Raw genomic sequence first — 21484 nt, 5'->3', positions numbered from 1 at the left:
GATACAAACTCAGCCGCCCTTCTGGGAGTGAGAGACCCTTCTAGGTCCTCCATCAGCAGGGAGTAAGGGAAGAACCCAGCAGAAGGGGGCAGGATTGTGTCTGGGATATATTTGTGGCCATGATGGGGTAGACCAGCCAGTAGAAGACAGCCAGCCATGAAATGCCCCAGGAATTTAATGTGGATGTGGGGGAAATAGTTTTCATAGGTCAACTGCCCCAATATCACACAGCCTGGAAGATGTGGAGTCGAGGCTTGTGCCTTGGGTCTGTCTGAACCCCAAGCCTGCTGCCTTCTTTCCATCAGTCCTCAGTGCTGCAGATGAGGGGGTAGCCACAGGGACTCAAGAGAGCGGATGGTCTGAGTGGAGAGCTGAGGGTTGGCGATGCAGGAGCCCAGGGAGAAGGTAGAGGGGATGGGACCCACCCAGGCCAGCACCGTGCCAGGCCAGACTTTCCTCCTGGCTTGGGAAGGTGCAGGGCGGGCAAGATCTTAGCTGCCCTGGGGGCTCACACCTCCCTGTCTAGTTGCCTCAGGACTGACCATGTCTTTCCTTTAGGTCCTCCTATCCTATCTGGCCATCCAGTTGCATTCTTCCTGCCTTGTGTTCGTCTTTCCTAAGCTTTTGTTCTAGGCCGGGAGTGTGCACGGGCTCTGCTCTCCTGGGCACCCCCTGGCTGAGAAGCTGCTGAGCCCCAGCACCTGGGAAGAGGAGACGAATGCAAGAGGAACCCTAAGCACAGTGAGTAATGATACCAAAACGTGCACCACTGAGAGCCCCTGAGACCCAGAAGGGAAGTGACCTAGAGGATACGTGGATAGCGTCCGGCCGCCCTCCCAAGGCCTGGACTTGGCCCACTGCCCCATGCCGGGGGACTTTCGGACATACATTTATCAGCCAGCCGAAGGGAGCTCAGAAAGAGGCTTCTATCTGGCCTGGTTTACACTTCAGAACACCATTTTTACTTAAACCCGGAGACCGTTGAGGCACGGGGGGCGGGGGCCGGGGCGAGGTGGTGGTGGTTTCTCAGGCAGAGGAAGGCACTTGGTGTTGCAATTCCGATACAACTGGCCTGGGCAGATCTCCTGGACCGTGGTGTGGGGTGGGGTGGCCCTTGACTCAAAACATTGCTTTCTGGGGACAAGATAGGGGATCGTGACCCTCCTTACACCTACAAATTGTCACCTCAGAGCTGAAGTAACTCATGTGGATGAAATCAGACCCACGGTACCTTTGCTGTCTAGCAACCAGTGGAGAGCTATTTCCCAGCATCGATTCTTTTTTTTTTTTTTTTTTTTTTTTTTTTTGGTCTTTTTAGGGCCACACCCATGGCATATGGAAGTTCCCAGGCTAGGGGTTGAATCAGAGCAACAGCTGCCAGCCATGGCTACAGCCACAGTCACATAGGATCCGAGCCGCATCTGTGACCTACACCACAGCTCATGGCAACGCCAGATCCTTAACCCACTGAGTGAGGCCAGGGATTGAACCCACATCTTCATGGATACTAGTTCGGTTCATTACTGCTGAACCATGGCGGGAACTCCTCGGTATGGATTCCATCAGAGTGAGTATCATCTTGGCAAAAATCCCCTGGACTGACTAAATCCCTAGCACCTAGCTTGAGGCTTGGCCCTCAACAAATGGCTGTTCACCTAAGTTTTAACAGGAACAGTGAGGAGGCTGTGGGCACAGAAGACATGGACTCTTGTTTGGATGTGATGAGGTCTGGGTGCTGGCAAGGGGTCCCTCTCAAAGGCCCAGCCCCTCACAACACCCAACCCTCCTGTAGCCTGTGACCACGTTCTGCTGACAGCTGATGCTGCACAGGATCTTTAAAAGGTGGGGACTGGGCCGGACTCTCCACAGGGAGAATGGCCCAGATGCGACCGGCTGTCTGCCCTGCGCGCTCAAGAGCTAAGACAGATGGTGGCTGAGGACATGGACCCGGACAATCAGCAGAATCCAGTGTGTAAGCCTGGCGCACTACAGCAGGAATTCTCACCCTCGGCAGAAACCAGAACAGGACCTCAGAGACTTGCGCAAACATCTGTCCCTGCTGGCGCAGCACTTGCTCCTTAGCTCTTTTGGGGCAGTCTTCTCTGCCTGGAAGATGGCAAAATTGTGTTACCTTCCCCACTAAACAAAACTCTTCTAGGACTGTGACTCGGCTCAGCTTTGTTCCCCCAGCAGCTAGCCCAGGGCTAGCCACCAGTGGTTGTTGATGTGTAAATGAAGAAATGGAAGCAACTCCTGTGCACTGAGCACTCGGGGGGGGGGGGGGGGGGGGGGGGGGGGGGGCTGCTGGGCAAGTGATGGACATTCTGGACCCACGAGATGCACAGGTGATTTCAGGTAGTCAGCTTCTGCCCTGCTGGTGGGAGGGAGGCCTGAACTTACCTGGACTGGTAGAGAAGGGAACCCCAACTCTGTTCTAGAACCTGGAGGGCTCCTTGGGAGCCCTGCCTGAGTTCCCTGTCAGAGGCAGGGGGACTGCCTGATGAGAACTACGGCCAGCACATCCAGAGATCAGCAAGCAGGGAGGAGCATGTAAGATGACTTCGAGGAGAGAAGGTTTAGCCACTCAGGGAAAAAGAGAAGGCGCCTTAGCTCCGGAACCTCCTTGGAAGTAATGCGAGGAAGGGAAGCCAAGAGGATGGTCTCTGCAGCAGCCCCAACATGGCCAGTAGCCTCCGAGCCACTGGGATCCCAGGACATGGAGAAGATGTGCATCAAAGGGCACTGAAGCAGCAGTCACCAAAAGGGACTTAGCTCTGTCAGAGCTGCCTAAGCTGGCTATGGAGGGCCAGGGGTTTTGCTGGCCCGATTACTAATAACCATTTTTTAGGGTGTGGATAGTGGAGTCCCACAGTCTCTAGATTGATTTGCCAAGAATCTCAGCACAGCAGAGAAGGAAAAAGCTAAGTGAGCATCTGTGGCCCCCATACCCCCATTGCAGCCATGAGGAAAGATTCTGCAAGGCAAGGGTAGTAAAAAAAAAAAAAAAAAAGGAAAAACACTGAATTTGTTATTTCCAAAAATAGCACTGAGGTGGACAGCACAGGAAACAATAAAGTTTATATTACGGTTTCATAGTGTTTTTATTTGATTACTCGCGGTGGGAGAACGTGAATCTTTGCATTAGGGTCTCTACATTTCTCCGTCCGGCTTTGAGCCTAGACAGCCCAAGTAACTTTTCCAAGGTCGCTCCGGGAATCAGATGTAGAGGTGGAGCTGGACTCCAGCATCCTAATTCTCAGCCCAGTGCTCTGTGCTGCGGTGACCTGTTGCGTAATACGGAATAACTGTGGCTTGACTTCTCTTTTATGAGATTTCCATTTGGTCCTTTGAGAACCGCCAGCAAAACGGTTGCTTGTGAGAGTGATGATGTCTGTCTTCTGGGACGTCCAGTGGACAGATTTTCCCTGGGTTTCTGGGTACAGCCCCAACCAGCAAAAACACTCACACCCCCTCGCGCCAGAGACGCTGACGCAGGGGGTCACACCAATGCTAAAATAAGACTTGCAAGTGTTTGCGCTCAGCGCACAGCACGGGGCCCTGCTCCCCCTCCCCCAATCTTTGCCTCGGTGGCCGAGTGCTGGGCTCCGCCCCTTCCCCATCAGACCGGGGGAGGGGTCCTGAGCACTGAGGTAGCGGATGCTCAGCGGCTGGAGACGTTGGCAGAAAGAGGCGGGATGGAGGGGGCGCCAGCGGCTGGGCCTGGCTGCCTGGGTCAGCGGCGCGCGCCGCCGCCCCCGCCCAGTCGGGCCTCGCAGCCCACTTCCAGCCACGCGGTGAAGTTTGCGGAAAGTTTTGCAGTTGCTTCCCCGCCCGCGCCAACCGGGGACTTGTGACGCAGCGTCTGGGGCTCCAGGCCCGGGCAGAGAGGAGAGGGAAGGCGAGGTGGGGAGAGAGGAAAGAGGAGAGCGAGAAAAAGAGTGCACGCCGGGGCCCTTCTCGACCCCGCAGATCCTCCTCTCCGCCTCCCCTTCCTCTCCTCTCGGCGCGCTCTCTCTGGGCCCCGGCCGGTCGCCCGCTCCTCCTCCCCTTCCCCTCCCACGCTGCCCGCTTCCCTTCCCCTCTGCCCCTCAAACCCTCCTCCCCGGTCCTGCGCTCCTCCCTCCGCCCTCCCTCCGCCCGGCCTGCCTCCTTCCCTCCTCCTCCTCCTCCTCCTCCCCTCCTCTCCCCGGGAGGCATCACTTCGTCCCAACCCGGAGGAAGACGCGAGCCCCTCGCGGGCGGTCACCGCAGCCCAGCGCCGGGGCTGCCACTGCGCGCCGCGCCCGTGCGCCCTCGGTCCCCGGGTCCCCAGAGCGCCACGCCGCGGGCATGGGCCCCGGCCGGCGGGTCCCCGCTCCCTGGCCTCGTCACCTGCTGCGCTGCGTCCTGCTCCTCGGGGGTCTGCACCTCGGCTGCTCCCGGGCCGCCGCCGCCCTCCCGGGTAAGGCGCTGCCAACTTGGCCAACTTCGGGGGCCGGGCGCGGGGGGAGCGCCGGGGAGCGGGCCTCTCCCAACTTTTCCCTCCTTTTTTTTCCAGAAGCGTGTGTGTGTGTGAGACTGGGCTTTAAAAAATCAGCTCCGCTTTTCTGAAAGCGGGGGAGAAAGGAGGAGGAGCGCGCCTGAAGGTGGGGGAGGACCTGAGTGGAACCAGATGTGGCGGGCGGCGGGGGAGGGGAGCCCGGGGGTCTCCAGCTGCCTCGGAGGAAGAGGGCGGGCGCGGGGAGGACCCTGGCGCCCGCCCTCCCGGACCACCCGGCGCCCGCCCTGCCCTCGGCCCGGGGACCTGCAGGGCGCGTTGGGGAATCCAGGCCGGGAGGCTCCAGAACGGGCTCCAGGACCGATGCGTTATTGGTGTTTTTGAATTATTCCTGAGGGCTTGTTTGCCCTTACTGGCACCTCAGTGTTGTTTATATTTTCTTTTCCACACTTGGTCTTCAAGGACAGCCTGTGGCATGCGGCATCAGCACCGCTTGAACGAGCTCTGTGGCCCAGTTTTGTCCCATCCGGAGGATGCAGCGACAGGCTGGGCTTGGTGTGTGTGTGTGTGTGTGTGTGTGTGTGTGTGTGTGTGTGTGTGTGTGGTGTGTGGGCGGCTCTGACCAAACTGGCACCCCTCCAGAGTGGACAGATCCTGGGTTTGGGCGGCGAAAGAGCTGCTAAAGATGCAGAAACCCAACCAACAGAAAACAAAAACCCGAAGCTGTGCCTTCTCCTTTCTGCTACTCTTTCGAGGGTGACGGTAAAGTGTGGGGACAGACAGACCCCCCTCACCAAGAATCCAAGAAGGAAAGGGAGCGATCTGCTTCCCGGAAGACTTCCAAGAGTTAGAGCGAGAACTGCCAGGGAGTGTGGGCCCTGTGCTGGGCCTGTAAAGGGCCTATAAAGCTTGGTCTTGCTTTATGTTTCATGTGGGGATGGGGGTGAGTGAAAGGGGACAGTCAGTGCAAAGCCCCAAACAGCCCTCTGGAGGGTCTGGGGCCTCTAGCTGTGGCCAGTGCTTGCTGGTTTGGCCTGCCTGGTGTCTCGGTGTGACATGGGTAACCAAGACACGTATCTGCCGGGACTGTGCGGATGGGAGAGGTGGGGCCAGGATGACACATAGTCACACCTAGCAGAGCCCCCCTGCTGAATTCTCAACCCACCTGGAACTGAATGTCCGGTAAACACAAACCAGGCAGTAACTCCCTACCCACGGCAGAAAAGGGCACACAGGCTGTCCCCCTGCCTCCCTGCTCTCGTGCCTGTATCTTGCTCCTCTCTGAAGGTAGGCTGGGTGGGAGGGCTGGAGGAGGATGGCCATTCCACAAGCCCCAGAGCACATTTTAAAGCCAGGCCCTGGGAGAGTTGTGGGCAGAGTGCTGACTTGGCCTTTTCCCCTATGGAGCCTTTGTCAGAGGGAGCTGGAAATGCCTGGGGAGACGCCAGGTCAGGGAGGACGCCTGGAGCGCCCCTCCGCCTGGGGGACTGTTGGGGGGGAGGGGGCAGTGGTCTCCTCTGGACCCTCCTTGCCCTTCCTCAGGCTGTGTCCCTGAACTCACAGCCCCCAGAGCCTCAGAGTGGCCCTTCTGCAGTGGCATTGCACTGATCATTCCCAAAGAAACTTAGGTGTAGGCAAGGGGGGCCGGGAGCTGGAGATGGGGGGTGGGGGCTGGTCTCCAGAGCAGCAGCTGAGCGAGAGGAGATAGCCCCGCCCTGTCCCCTCTGCCCAGGATCCTCCTCTTCTAGTCCACCATGTCCCCCATCCCCTTGTGCCTGGTGACTTAGGTGGCCACTGAGAGGAATGTCCCAGCACCCGGATCCCAATGACCCCAGGAAAGGCTTGTGGGAGAGAGGATTGGCTTGACAGGCCACTGGGGGTGGGGTGCCTATGGTGGCTTCCAGACCACCCGTAGGGGAGAGGATGGGTCACCACAGCGCCTTCTGGGTGTGGGATGGCAGAATCCATTTTTTTTCCACCTCTGTGGAGTACTCAGAGGAGCTTGTGGCTGGAAGAGCTCTTTGTTAGTTGCAGTATTGATGCATTGTTAGAGCTTTGGCTGCTCAAGGCTGAGCCAAATACTCGAGGCAGGAGGGAAGGTACAGAGAAGTAAACTGCATCCTTAGAGAAAGAAAATTTTGTTGGAGGCAGAGGAAACTGGGGGCAGAGGAGCACCAAGGCCTCGGGAAGGGGGCTGGGTGGAACCAGGCTTTGCAGAGACAGGGAGGGGAGCAGAGAGGGGGAACTGGGAAGGTGGGCTGGGCCGTTCTGGGGATTCTGTGAAGCTTGCTGGGCTCGGGTGGAGAGTTCCTGAGTCGGGTGGGGGAGAAGCTCCAGTGAAGAGGAAGCTGGCCATGTTCCTGAGAGGCCAAAGTGGGCACGCGACTGGCTGGCTGGTGGTGGTGAACCCTGAGAACCCCTGGGAGTTTCTGAGTAGAGGAATGAGGTGCGGATGGGCAAGAGGGTTGCTGGGAGTCTTGGGGATCAGGCCTCCAGGTCCGGGAGTGAGGAGACCTTGGGAAATCTTCCTGCAGGGACAGACTTCAGACAAATGCTGTCTGAAGATGGGAGGGAGGTGTTCCCTTCAAAAGGCATCAGGTACTTGCTGCTAGTGCCAGAGGCAGCCAGACAAATCTCTTGCACTTCCGGCACTTCCGGCTCAGGTCCCGGTGAGTCACGGAGTCCAGAGCCTTCCTATTACCCCAACCCCTGGCTCAGTCTTCTTTGCTCCAACCCACTGGCTTTCAGTTAGCTCCCAGGCCTGGGGAAGTGCCCAGCTGAGCTATGGTCATTGCTGAGATCCAGGCCTCTCCGGGGCTGACCTAGACAAGGTGAGGGTGCAGGCAGGGGAGGACGAGGCCACCGGAGGTCTTGGTCCTCGTTGTTCACACTTGAGAAATCTCGGTTTTCTGATGCCTTCTGATTTGGGCTGATGAGATGATTCCAGAAGCACCATGAAATTCTCAGAAGTGCATTCATTTGAATTCACTACTCATTTAAGCATTAAAGAGGATCACGTTGCATCGTTGGGAGGGATGAAGTGATAACAGCAGTGGCTACCACTCTTCCTGCGCTGGGCCGCGTGCTGTGCAGGCAACTGTCTCTTCCACCTCCCACACCACCTGGAGTGTGTTATCAGTCGTCTTTTTTTTTTGGAATTTTTAAGGCCACACCCGCGGCATATGGAGGTTCCCAGGCTAGGGGTCCAATTGGAACTGTAGCCGCTGACCTACGCCACAGCCACGACAGATCCTTAACCCACTGAGCGAGGCGGGGGATGGAATCCGAAACCTCATCGTTCCTAGTCGGATTCTTTTCCGCTGAGCCAGACGGGAACTCCTGTTATCACTCGTCTTGCATACAGGCAGTCTACAAGACTAGAGATGCTCAGTCGTTTGCAGGACCCCATCACCACAGGACTGGAAAGTGGTGAAAGCAGGTGTAACTGCTGAGTAGCAGACCACGCTGCGTCTCCGCAAAATCAACACTCTTAGGGTGTGTGTTAGGAAAGGCTGGAAAATTCTGCTTTATAGTATTTTCCCCCCAAAGTTCCAAGTCCTCTAGAACATCCTCTCAGGGGGGGGACGGGGTAAGGTGGTCCCCAGGTGCAGGGACCAAGCCCTCTTTGGTGTCCTCAGAGAGCCTGAGGCGCCTGCTCCAAGCAGATTGATAAGCAGGGGTGCCAGGCGGGAGGGGGTGGCGCACGTCTCCAGGGATTCATGCGCGCGCATCCGTCAGTCAGAGGAGGTTCCCTGAGCCTGCGCGGTGCTGAGAGCGGCGGCGACTGCGGGTTGTTTTGCGTCCACCTCCCCTGTACCTCCAGTGGGGGTCCCTGGACTTGGAGGGCCTGTTGACAGGAAGTGTCTCTTCCGGTTTAGTCCTTCATGAGATGGGGAGGGGCGGCTTTCCCATGACTGGATCCTATAAATCTAGGTGGGGTGGGCCTTGGAGTGGTGATGCAGTTCTTGGAACGCATCCTGGGTGCTGCAGATCCCAGGAACTCCTCGGCCAGGCGGACGGGACGAAGGCTGTGTAGTAGCATCAGCCAGCCCCTTAGAGGACAGATTGGGTTGGTCCCCCACCAGCCATCGCCCGTGGCCCCAAGTGGAACTCCGGTGGTTAGTGTCTGTCCCGCCCCTCCCCCTCTTCTTCGGACCCTCTGTCCCTTCTCCTGAGCCCCTGGACCAGGGCTCCCATCCCGCTTGGCTGGGCCCATGTTCTCTGCCTCCCCTCAGCCCTGCACTTAAGTTCCTCTGCCTGCGCATTTTGCCCCCCAAAAGCTCCGGTTGAGTTGCGGGATGATGGTTGTGAAACCACGTTGGCTTCCCCTGCCCCCCTGCACCTTCCCCTGTTCTGCTCAGCAGCTCTGCTCCATCCTCCCTGAACCCTCATTGCTCCCCCTACATCCAGACCTTTGCACGGATGCCCTTCCCCTCGGCCCCTGCCCTCGAGACTCGGCATCTTAGAAGGACACCAAGCGGGCCTGGTCACTGCCTCCTGGGCTCACTTGGGCTAAAGAGACAAGTTTACAGACGGCAAACAAAGGGATAACATCGAAGTGAGGGGCACCTCTTTCTCTCGGGGGTCACTTCTAGAAGGACGTGGTGAGAGGCTTCCATGGTGAGATTGGAGCGCCTTCAGGGAGAAACAAGCCAGGTTTCCAGCCTCTCCTGACATCTTCAGAAAGCGTTTGGAAGGGAGCTGGACACAGTGCTCCCCAGTGTAGACAGCAAGGGCAGTGGCGTGGCAGAGAATGTCCAACCTCCTCTCAGTCTTAGATGGGAATGGGACCCGATGAGTGGGACTGATAATTAATGCCACCCACCAGCTGTGTGATATGGAGCAGAGGCTCAGGTTTCTTCATCTGTAAAATGGGAAAAATAAAATACTTGCAGGGGTATCATAAGAATTACGGAGGCGTTCTCATTGTGGCTCCGTGGGTTAAGGATCCGGCGTTGCCATGAGCTCTGAGGTAGGTCACAGATGCAGCTTGGATCTGGCATTGCTGTGGCTAAGGTGTAGGGCGGCAGCTGCAGCTCTGATTCTACCCCTGGCCTGGGAACTTCCATGTGCCTTGGGTGTGGCCATAAAAGGAAAAAAAAAAAAAAAGGATTACAGAGAAGTGACATAATATTTGTGTGAGATACATGATGCAATGCCGGACATTTCTTAGCAAATAATATTAAATTTTGCTATTTTTATTATTATTAGGAAGAGAAAACATGAATATCAAGGGACTTAAATATGAAAAAACACAGTCCTCAACATACAAAGTCCTAAATACAACCACTTCTTTTTTTTAAAAATAATAGAACTTTTGGAGTTCCTGTTGTGGTTCAGCAGTAACGAACCCATGAAGACAGGGGTTGGATCCCTGGTCTTACTCAGTGTGTTAGGGATCCAGCGTTGGTGTACGTGAGCTGTGGTGTAGGTTGCAGAAGTGGCTCGGATCCTGAGTTGCTGTGGCTGTGGTGTAGGCCAGCAGGTGCAGCTCTGATTCAACCCCTCACCTGGAAACTTCCATATGCCACAGGTGCTGCCCTAAAAACAAAACAAAACAAATACAAAATAATAAAAGTAACCATACTTTTTCTGAAAGTAAACTAAATCCTAAAGAAAAAAACCAAAGCCATCTGCAGTTGCCCGAAAGCCCCTCACTTCACTACCCTCCTTATTCATCTCTCTTCCTCGTGAAGCTCCTCCAGCTAAACTTCCCTTCAGAACTGAGTTCCCTGGGACTCTGCACTTTCACTGCAAACCCCAGACAGGCCCAGGCAAACCGGGCAACTGGTCATCCTACCTCCCCGCAAGCGGACTGCCTAAGGGTGGCCTCCTAGTGGGCACGCCAAGTAGACTCCCCAGTGACTAAATCCAGTGCCCCCTCAGGCCTGGCTGGCCGCATGGGTGCTGTGCACAGCCTCAGTTTTAATAATGCACATCAGGGGAGATCGTCAGACCAAACACAAGGGACATCTGAGGCCTTCCCGGCCCTCCACCCGCAATAGTTCAGAGTCATCTTCCGTCTTTTATGCATATGCACACACATCAACCCTTTTACAAATAGGACCATGTTTTATTTATTTTTTATTTTTTGTCTTTTTAGGGCCACACCTGCAGCATGTGGAGTTTCCCAGGCTAGGGGTCTAATCGGAGCTACAGCTGCTGGCCTGCGCCACAGCCACAGCAATGTGGGATCCAAGCCTCCTCTGCAACCTGCACCACAGCTCAGGGCAATGCCAGATCCTTAACCCACTGAGCGAGGCCAGGGATCGAACCTGCATCCTCAGGGATGCTAGTCATATTCGTTGCCACTAAGCCACGACGGGAACTCCAGGATCACATTTTATACTGCATGATACAATAAATTTTATTTTATAATATTTGTGGGATTTGCGTGACAGGCTTCAGAACTGTCTTTTTCTTTTTTTAAGTGGCTGCACGTGCAGCGTATGAAAGTTACGCTCCACCAGGATTGAACCTGAGACTCCGTAGGGACCGGTAGGGACCGACGCTGCTGCAGTCAGATTCCTAACCCACTGCACCACAGTAGGAACTCCAGAGTTGTCACTGTTTTTTTTTTCCCTTTTTTATGGCCGCACCTACAGCATATGGAAGTTCCCAGGCTAGGGGTCAAATTGGAGCTGCAGGCTGCTGGCCTACACCACAGCCACAGCAATACCAGATCCTTAACCCAGTGAGCAAGGCCAGGGATAAAACAGCATCCTCATGGATACTAGTTGGGTTCTTAACCCACTGAGCCACACCAGGAGCTTCCAGAGCTGTCATTATTAATGGTGCTTGGTAGTCCGTTGAAGGGATGTACTGTCTTTTTTTTTTTTTTTTTTTTTTAATGCTTCCCTATTGATGGACGCTGTTCCCTCTGGCCTCCGATGCAGTTTGCTTCCGAGGTCTCCACCTCCAGGCTTCCAGCCTCTGTCCAGAGCCCACATTGTTGCACTGAGAATGTGAGGCCTTCCACGGTTAGATTCTCGCCTTTCTCTTCAAACCCTTGAGCAAGTCCGATTCAGACACCCCGAGTCCTGCCCAGGGAAGCCCCTGTTCCTGCTCTTCTCTCTGCCAGGCACGCCTGGTTCCACAGGTGTGGCTCTGAGTCCCCCTCGCGCCTGAGACCTCCGCTGGCAGGAGCCTTTCTTCCCAGACTCCAGTCCCATTTCATCGCTGTCGCCCGCCTGGCGGAGCCCCTCCCTCCCTTCCTGGGACCGTGAGCACCTCCCCGGCAGGGCTTTGTCAACCCTGCACGACATCGGGTCTTGACACAGTGTCGTTTAGTAAATACCGAAACAAACAAGAGAGCAGCCGAGTATTCCAGAGAACGTTCTGGCCCCCGTTTTAATGAATGTAATCGACATACAACATTGTATGAAGTTTAAGGGGTACGCGGAATGGTTGATATGTGTGTGTTTTGCAAAACGATTTCAACGGTAAGTTTCGTTTAACTTCCATCCTTTCACATCATGACCTTTTCTTTTTCTCTTGATGAGAATTTTGTTTGTCGTAGAAGAAAGGCAGTGAGGAGACTTATCCTTCCAGTTTTAGATGATGTCACAGTCATGAAAAACATATGGCATTGAATTACACAGAAAAAAAGGCCAGTAAACTGGAATCAATTTCAAAAGTAGACTTAGAATGTTACAAGAACTTAATGTGGAGTTCCCGCTATGGCTCAGTGGTAACGAACCCGACTGGTATCCATGAGGACTCGGGTTCGATCCCTGGCCTTGCTCAGTGGGTTAAGGATCTGGTGTTGCCGTGAGCTGTGGTGTAAGTTACAGACGCGGCTTGGATCCCGCGTTGCTGTGGCTCTGGCGTAGGCTGGCAGCTGCAGATCTGATTCGACCCCTAGGCTGGGAACTTCCATAGGCTGCAGGTTTGGCCCTAAAAAGACAAAACACAAACAAAAAAACCCAACAACTTAATTTGAGACATACCAGAGCAATGCACTTTACTTTTAAATGATATTGGGCAGGTCGATTATAATTTTAAATGTTTAGTTTCAGTTTATAGCTGATCACAGTTGAGAAAAGTCACCTAGCAAGTTGTCATGTAGAAAGTGCAAAGATCACTAGAAATGAAAGACATTAACAGGGAACTCTACTCAATATTCTGTAATAACCTATATGGGGAAAGAATCTGAAAAATAAGGGCTGTATGTATATGCGTAACTGAATCCCTTTGCTGTACACCTGAAACTGACACAACAATACAAATCAGCTATCCTCCAATAAAAAAATAAAAGTTAAATTAACTTCAAAAAAAATACATAATTAAACTAGTGAAAACAGGGAGTTCCTGTTATGGTGCAGCAGGTTAAGGATTGGCATTGTCTCTGTGGAGGCATGGGTTCGATCCCCACCCTAGCACTGTGGGTTAAGGATGCAGTGTTGCTGCTGTGGCATAGGTCACAGCTGCAGCTGGGATTTGATCTCTGGCCTAGGAACTTCCATATGCTGTGGGTGTGACCCCCACCCCCCCAAAAAATTGGTAAAAACAGAAAACCAATTCTTGGCCAAGCTGTGAGGAAACTGCTATGTGTGACTGGGGCATATGAATTAGTTCAGTTTTTCAGTATTCAGTCTTGGAGACAAGATATAAGAAACTAGGTATGTAAGACTTCATGTCCTTTGACCTCTCTTGGGGAATTTGTAAGGCATTAATCCCAAAGGGAAAAAAATGTTCACAGGAGTGTTATTTAGGAAAACAAATCGGAAGCCATCTGGATGCTCAAAAATAAGATCATGGCGAATCACACCAAAGTACCTTAACATGATGGACAATGTACGCAGTTTTAAGTGACAAATATATAACCAATGCCAGGTCGTGGAAATATCTCTAAGAAGGACAGTTCTCATGACCATAAGCCAGTCTTACAAAATAATATACACACAGCGGTAATAATTAAGTGAAGATTCATGCCTGATCACTGACGTTCATTTTCCTATTCATTTGGTGAAGTGCTTTGTTTTTGTTTTCCTGAGCACCGACAATGTTTTAAGTGGGGTATTTGATGCTGAGACACGATGGTGAGCAATGAGCAAGCCGGGATAGCTCTTGCCTTCCCGAAGCTTATATTTTGAGAGTGAATCCCCCAAAATGTAGAACAGTGTTCGAGAGGCAGATGTTCACTGCTTTCATTTTAGGCACAGTTTTTTAAGTTTGTGAGAAGAAAGCTGAAATCTCAGACACAGGGTCAGGAACCTGTCTGACCGCAGAGAAAACAGCCCTGAGTCACACCAGCCTGGTCAAGTAGGACTTCAACAGGAAATGGCCTTGCAGTCAGTCATGGTCCCCAAGGGAAAGATTTTCTAACTTCATAGATGCTTAACCTCGTTTCTGAAGGATCTGAGGATGTAAGAAACTTGGTGGTTTGGAAAGAGCTTGGAAGCACTGCTTACAATAGCCAAAACGACAAAATGCACAGCGAAAGAAACAGATAAATACACTGCCGATACAGACGCACAGTGAAATATACATGCAGCTGTGAGCGAATGCACCTCACTACCTGCATCAACGTGAATGATTCTTAGAGACAGAATATTGAGTAGGAAAAAAATCCCACAGGACTACAGTGGTCTTAGTCTTTCTCACATGACTGGAAAAGTCGAAAAAAAAAAAATTATGTGAGCACCCACATTCTCTTCACTTCTAGGTTAGAATTGGGCCACATTTGTTTTACCTCGCTGTGTGTGTAGGGAAGCTTTGAATGAGTTGTAGTTGGGACATCAGTACTTCATCATGCATCACCTAAAAACATTCTCCGATGTAACCATGATACCATGATCACATCCAAGAAAGAGGACAGATACAGTAGTTTTTTCTCATATGCAGTTTGTGTTTGGATTTCTCCAGTTGTCCCAATGATGTTAGCTGTTATTTAAATCCAGGACCCAATGTGATGTCAAGTCTCTTTGGTCTCTTTTAATCTAGAAGAGTTGGGAGTTCTCCTATGGTGCAGTGGGTTAAGGATCCGACGTTGTCACTGCTGCAGCTTGGGTTGCTACTATGTTGCAGGTTTGATCCCTGGCCCAGGAACTTCCACCTGCCACAGGCATGCCCCACCCCCCAGAAAAACCTAGAATAGTTGGTCTTTTGGTCTTTCATGGCATCGAAGTTTTGACGAATCCAGGCCCGTTATTTGGTAGAATGTCTGCAGTCTGAATTTGTCTGATCATTTAATCATTGGATTCATGTTAAACATTTTTGGAAAGCCCCCCACAGGGGGGCTTCTGTGTCCTTCCCACAGTATCAGGTTAAGTCAACTTTTTCCCTTATTGGTGATGCAAACTTTGATCACTTGGTTCAGGTGGTGTCTACCAGATCTCTCCACTGAAAAAAGTACCTTTTCTCCTTTGTATTTAGCAGACAATCTTCCTTAAAAAGGCAGAGTTGCCCAGAGCAGCACTGTTCATAATAGCCCTGAACTGAAAACAACTCAAATGCCCATCTCCCATAGAATATGGATAAATTGTGGTGGCTCCACACAGTTGAGTAGTGAACAACCTATAGCCACATTGGACATTGTGGATGAAGCCCACAAACACACTGAACCAGATGCAAGGCACATGATCCTATCTATAAAAAAACAAAAGAGACATGACACCTTTGCTGTTTGGAGTCAAGAGAGCAGTTACCCTTAGTGGGAGAAGGTGTAAACAGAGGGGGTACCAAATAAAATTTAGAACAAACGGGGAGGAGCTATTTGGAAAGTCTATGGCAGGAAGCTCATATAAGCCAATGAGAAAAACACAGGAACCTCCAGTAATTTTAAGGCATCTAAGATCAAAATAGCTGAGACAACAAAGGCTGGGAACAGAGTTTACAAAGAAGGAATACCAATGTCTTAATATGTCTTTGGAAAATGTTTTAAATCATTAGCAATTTTTAAAAAAGCAAGATACCCTTTGCAAAGTGCTAACAAAGGCTGATGTAACAATCTGTTCCATATAACATTATGTATAATTAAGAAAAATCTGCTTACAAATTGAGGGCCAGTAATAGTTAGAAAAAGAGTAAGTGAAATGGGGTACATCCCGTCACAGAGGAGCATACAGCCACTGAAGTGGTTTTTACAAAACTAGAAGACACAAAAATCCTTTTTCTAAAATATGTAGCATATAAGTAAACGCAACTTTTATTTTAGGTATATAGACAAGATAAAATTGGTAAAGATCACACCAAAATTTAACGGAAGTTACCTATGTCATATCCTGCTATTTTATGTTATAGATTATTTAACAGGGCTGATCATAAAGCCTTTTATTTATTTTTTTTGGCTTTTCTAGGGCCGTACCCACGGCATATGGAAGTTGCCAGGCTAGGGGTCTAATTGGAGCTGTAGCCCCGGCCTATGCCACAGCCACTGCAACACGGGATCCGAGCCGCATCTGCGACCTGCGCCCACCACAGCTCACGGCAACACCGGATCCTTAACCCACTGAGCAAGGCCAGGGATCAAACCCACAACCTCATGGTTCCTAGTCGGAGTCATTAACCACTGAGCCACAACGGGGAACTCCCTATAAAGCCTTTTTTTTTTTAACATTTTTTAAACAAGTCTCTACTTGGAGCAATGGGCTGGAAGTGGCCAACGTTCTCCTTGTCCAACCACGTGATTCTAGTCGTATCTATCTTTCCCCTATTCCCTTCACCTAACTGGTTCAAGTCGGCAGCACGTGACTCCAGGTGGCCAATCAGAGACTTGTGGGCTTGGGGGAGCGTTGCGGGGCGTGAAGGCAGCTGGGCAGGGTCTGGTCTGCGCGGAGGGGACGTCCCAACTGCGGAAGGTGAGCTGAGGTAATGGGTGTTGGGGTCGCAGCCTCAGGGACCGGGTCCCCAATCTGCTGAGACATTGGTTGCAGTTCTCCCGAGCCACTTCATGCCTGCCCCTCTTGATGTTGTTGTTGTTGATGCGCCAGAGCATGTGGAAGTTCCCAGGCCAGGGATCAGCCTGTGCCAGAGCAGCAACCAAAGCCGCAGCAGTAGCAATGCGGGATCTTTAACCTGCTGGGCCAGAAGAGAACTCCCCTCCTCTCTCTCTCTCTCTCTCTCTCTCTCTCTCTCTCTCTCTTTTTTTTTTTTTTTAAGGATGAGTTTTAGTTGGGCTTCCTCTCCTTGCAGCCAAGGAGGCCTGGTGTACCAGGGTCAGCTTCAGGGTGGGGTTTTCTCTGAGGATTCGGATTCGGGTGTAGCTCTTCTGAGAAATAGGCCCGCCACCCCGACCCCACCAAACGGGAACCTTTTGATCTTGTACTCATCAGCCGAGTCTTTACAGAAGGGGCAACGGGAGCAAAGGCAAACAAGTTTGCATTTAGAGAGCACCAGGCCACAAAATTCTCTAAGCACTAAATGGCAGTATATATGGATGAGATTAGTGTGCAGATCAGAAAGGTACCCGGGCATAGACTTTTGGAAGACTTCCTCCTTTTTGAAAACTTTATGATGCTTCTATATAACATTGTGTACCAAATGAGAGAAATGAAAACCACGCTAATACTGAGCACATAGCTCACCAGGGTCAGTATTGGGCAATTGCACATGCACTGTATTTTTAATCCTCACATTCTTCCATTTCACAGATAAGGAAGTTGAGCCAGAGAGTTTGCAAGCCAGGATTATGTATCTAGTGAGTGGCAGGGCAGGGGCTACAGTCCAGGTCTGTTTGGTTCCCTGCGCGATCTTCTTTTATTTTGTAAACTAATCTGTATGCGTTATAATATAATGAATATTTGTGAATCCACCACCTAACCCAAGACAGAGGACATTACAATACTTAAATCTTCCTATGTGCTCCTCCTCTGTCTCTGCCTGTTCCTCCCACCCAGTCTCTATTTTGTTTTTATCCACAGGCTCTAATATAAATACAGAAACATGAACATAGCATAAATGTTCAGCTCAATGAATTTTCACAAACTGGACACACCCATGTAATCAAGGATCAGATCCAGCAAATAGGAGCATTAGTAGTACGTCAAATGCTGGGAAACATTTTTTCCATCGCCTTGTTAGTGGTGGATATTTCTTTTCTTTGTTCATGCGTATCCTTAATCATCTTATCTCTTCAGGTTTTCGGAGCTTAAAATTACTGGGGTCTCTATATTGTTCTCATTGGTTTATATAAGCTTCTTGCCATATTTGTTACAAATACCTTTCCTCTGTTTGTTGTTCATTTAAACTTTTTATTCGAGGAGTTCCGGTCGTGGCTCAGTGGTTAATGAATCCGACTAGGAACCATGAGCTTGCGGTTTGATCCCTGACCTCTCTCAGTGGGTTAAGGATCCAGCGTTGCCGTGAGCTGTGGTGTAGGTCGCAGACTTGGCTTGGATCCCATGTTGCTGTGACTCTGGCATAGGCCAGTGGCTACAGCTCCGATTCGACCCCTAGCCTGAGAACCTCCATATGCCTCGGGAGCGGCCGTAGAAAAGGAAAAAAGACAAAAAATAAAATTTTTATTTGAGAAGTATCTTTTTGGTCCCCCCCCCCATACACACTTAGCTTTTTTACTGAGGTTTACAAAGGCCTTTGGGGTCAGACTGCCTTCTCTCCTTCCTTGCTAGTGTTCCCCCTTTTCTGTTTCACTAACCTTCCCCTGTCCCAGGCCCTCAGCAGAACATCTGAACTTTTGGGGAGCTTCAGTTAGTGAACTTGAATAAGGCTGAGAAAAGACAGTGTTACATTTTTCTTTTCAGGATAAGAAAAATTTCTGTGATTGTTAAAAAAAAAAATGATACCTTGAGTTCCTGTTATGGCTCAGCAATGATGAACCCAACTAGTATCCACAAGGATTGGGTTCAATCACTGCCCCCTCTCAGTGGATTTAAGGATGCAGCATTGCCATGAGCTGCAGTGTAGGACACGCCCGTTGCTGTGGCTGTGGCATAGGCCGGTAGCTGTGGCTCTGATTCGACCCATAGCCTGGGAACTTCCATATGCCGCAGGTGCAGCCCTAAGGTTATACTACTAATAAAAGATATCTATTCAGGAGTTCCCATCGTGGCACAGTGGTTAACGAATCCGACTAGGAACCATGAGGTTGCGAGTTCGGTCCCTGGCCTTGCTCAGTGGGTTAAGGATGTGGTGTTGCCGTGAGCTGTGGTGTAGGTTGCAGACGCGGCTCGGATCCCGCGTTGCTGTGGCTCTGGCGTAGGCCGGTGGCTATGGCTCTGATTGGACCCCTAGCCTGGGAACCTCCATATGCCGAGGGAGTGGCCCAAGAAATAGCAAAAAGACCAAAAAAAAAAAAAAAAAAAAAAAAAAGATATCTATTCGTAGGACAAAATTTAAAAGTAGAAAAAAGTTACAAAAAAAGAAACATTACCTAAAATTTCGCCTCTAAGAAACAGTGACTGTTAACATTTTAGAGAACATCCTTCCAAATGTCTCTTCTCTCCTTCCCCTCCCCTCTCTCTGTATGAAACTGTGTAGAGATAGATGTAGTCTTCTATCATGTGCCAATATGTCATTAGTGTATTTCCACCCAGTGCTTCCACTGGCTGCGTATGATTCCGTTGTACAGATGTTCCATAACTTGTCCCTTGTTGAACATTCAGGTCATGCCTCTTTTTAATTTCCAAATGTAAATTGTAGAAAATAAGAAGAGAAGCAAATAAAAACCACCAGCTATCCCATAAGTCAGTGATAACGCCTGTTAACACTTAGGCATTATACAGTGATCCTGAAACTCTGGTGAGCCTCAGAAGCGCCTGGGAGTCTTGTTTACAATCCAGATATTCCTTCATCCTGAGGTTCTAATTCAGTAGGTCCACTCTAGGGCCTGGGCACTTGTACTGTGAACAAGCACCCCTGGCGATTTGGACACCCAAGTTCAATAATAAGAATGCAAAAAATTCTTTTCAGACTCGATTTAAAGAAAATTGCAGCAAGAACATTTTGGAAGTTCCCTGAGGCACAGCAAGTTAAGGATCTGGCGTTGCCCCAGCGGTGGCATAGGCTGCAACTGGTGGCTCAGGTTTGATCCCTGGCCCTGGAACTTCTATGTGCCGTGGGTGCAGCCAAAGAAAAAGAGAAAAAAGAAATAAGGACATATTATACGTTCCAGTTTTTAAAATCAGTTGCAATATGAACTTCTATTCACATCTAAATACTCTTTTATGGGAGTTCCCATTGTGACACAGCAGAAACAAATCCAACTAGTATCCATGAGGACTCAGGTTCAATCCCTGGGTGGGTCAAGGAGCTGGCACTGCCAACATTGCCGTGAACTGTGGTGTAGGTCATGGCAGACGTGGCTCGGATCCCACGTTGCTGTGGCTGTGGTGTCATAGGCTGGCAGCTGTAGCTATGCTCAACCTCTGACCCTAGTCTGGGAACTTCCATATGCTGTGGGTGTGGCCCTAAAATGCGAAAATATATGAATGGATAAATAAATACTCTTTTATAAATTGATGACTGTTGCCTGCATAGTATCTCATCATGTGTCTATTTCACTTGACTCCATCAGCACCATATTGTTGGGCATTAATTCATTAATTTTCCCCCAGTCGTTGCCATTATAAATAATTCTGTGAAGTGAAATCTTTGCATAGATTCTTTTTTCTTTGTCTTTTTAGGGCCGCATCTGCAGCATATGGAGATTCCTAGGCTAGGGGTCTAATCGGAGCTACAGCTGCCACCCTACACCACAGCCACAGTAATGCCAGATCTGAGCCATATCTGCGACCCACACCACGGCTCACGGCAATGCCGGATCCTTAACCCACTGAGTGAGGCCAGTGATCAAAACCTCATGGTTCCTAGTCGGATTTGTTTCTGCTGCACCACGACAGGAACTTCTGCATAGATTCTTAATTATTTCCTTAAGTTAAATTTCTCAGAAGTGAACTCTGGGTCAAAGGCTCGTGTTTTTGTAGGCTTCTGACATATGGTGCCCAATTCTCCTCCAGGAGCGCTGCCTTCCAGGCTGCTGCTACCATGAGCTCACTCGTGTGGTGAGTCTTCCACTGTCGTCTCAGCCAGTCCTGCCAGCCACCTGGTGGGCAGCCCCAGCTCGGCTCCTGGCATAGGCTAGGTGCCCGGAAATTGTTCTGTGCAGTAAACAAGAGTTTTTTCTCCACCGAACAGTTGAGGACATTGAAGGATGAAGAGGTCAGATGACTAGTTTAAGAGCAGAAATTCCCACCCAGCCTTGAATCCAGAGCCTGCGCTCTCTTAACCATGCCATTGATTTTGAAGTTAATATCAGAGATGGAGGATCTGTGATGGTTGTGGGAGCACTACTTTAAAAAAAAAATAGGGTCCGGAGTTCCCGTCGTGGCGCAGTGGTTAACGAATCCGACTAGGAACCATGAGGTTGCGGGTTCGGTCCCTGCCCTTGCTCAGTGGGTTAATGATCCGGCGTTGTCGTGAGCTGTGGTGTAGGTTGCAGACGAGGCTCGGATCCCGCGTTGCTGTGGCTCTGGTATAGGCCGGTGGCTACAGCTCCGATTAGACCCCTAGCCTGGGAACCTCCATATGCCGAGGGAGTGGCCCAAGAAATAGCAAAAAGACAAAAAAATAAAATAAAATAAAATAAAAAATAAAAAAATAAAAAAAAAATAGGGTCCTAAAATATACAGAAGAAATCGGGACAGGGGAGTAAAAGGGTGGGGAAAGAGAGGAGTTTGGGGGGCCCTCGCAGACATTCCTTTGTTGTGTCATCAGAGGCCTGGGTAACGTCACAGTGGGGGGGATGATGGGGTCTTGTGTATATGACCCTTGGTAGCTTCCAGGGAAAAGAAAATCAAACTCACCAAACACTGAGCATGGGGGAGTTCCCGTTGTGGCTCAGCTGTAACGAACTGACGACTATCCATGTGTATGCAGGTTCGATCTCTGGCTTTGCCCAGTGGGTTAAGGATCCAGCGTTGCTGTGAGCTGTGATGTAGGCCAGCAGCTATAGCTTCGACTCACCCCCTAGCTTGGGAACTTCCATATGCTAAAACGCCAAAAAAAGAAAAGAAAAATAAAAAAACAACACTGAGCAAGGAGCTGAGT

General features: G+C 50.7%; 1 protein-coding gene and 1 long non-coding RNA gene across 2 annotated transcripts in view; one reads left to right on the top strand and one right to left on the bottom strand.

Annotated features, from left to right (window-relative positions):
- The window catches only part of LOC146398066 (uncharacterized), a 1038644-nt gene that overhangs the window by 484425 nt on the left and 532735 nt on the right, over positions 1–21484 (bottom strand). The gene's annotated exons all lie outside the window — the stretch shown is intronic.
- The window catches only part of MRC2 (mannose receptor C-type 2), a 59958-nt gene continuing 42663 nt past the window's right edge, over positions 4190–21484 (top strand). The window contains exon 1 of the mRNA XM_084984088.1: positions 4190–4441. Within this exon, the coding sequence (XP_084840214.1) occupies positions 4330–4441 (112 nt within the window). The 5' untranslated portion in view covers positions 4190–4329. The remainder of the gene's footprint in view (positions 4442–21484) is intronic.

The sequence above is a fragment of the Sus scrofa genome, chromosome 12, assembly GCF_054392235.1.
Source record: "Sus scrofa isolate SSC_HxYL_T2T_F1_AM1 chromosome 12, Sscrofa_HxYL_maternal_Yorkshire_Landrace_v2.0, whole genome shotgun sequence".
In the NCBI taxonomy this organism is placed as follows: domain Eukaryota; kingdom Metazoa; phylum Chordata; class Mammalia; order Artiodactyla; family Suidae; genus Sus; species Sus scrofa.
Note: the sequence above shows the minus strand (reverse complement) of the source record. Positions and strands in the feature narration are given on the sequence as shown.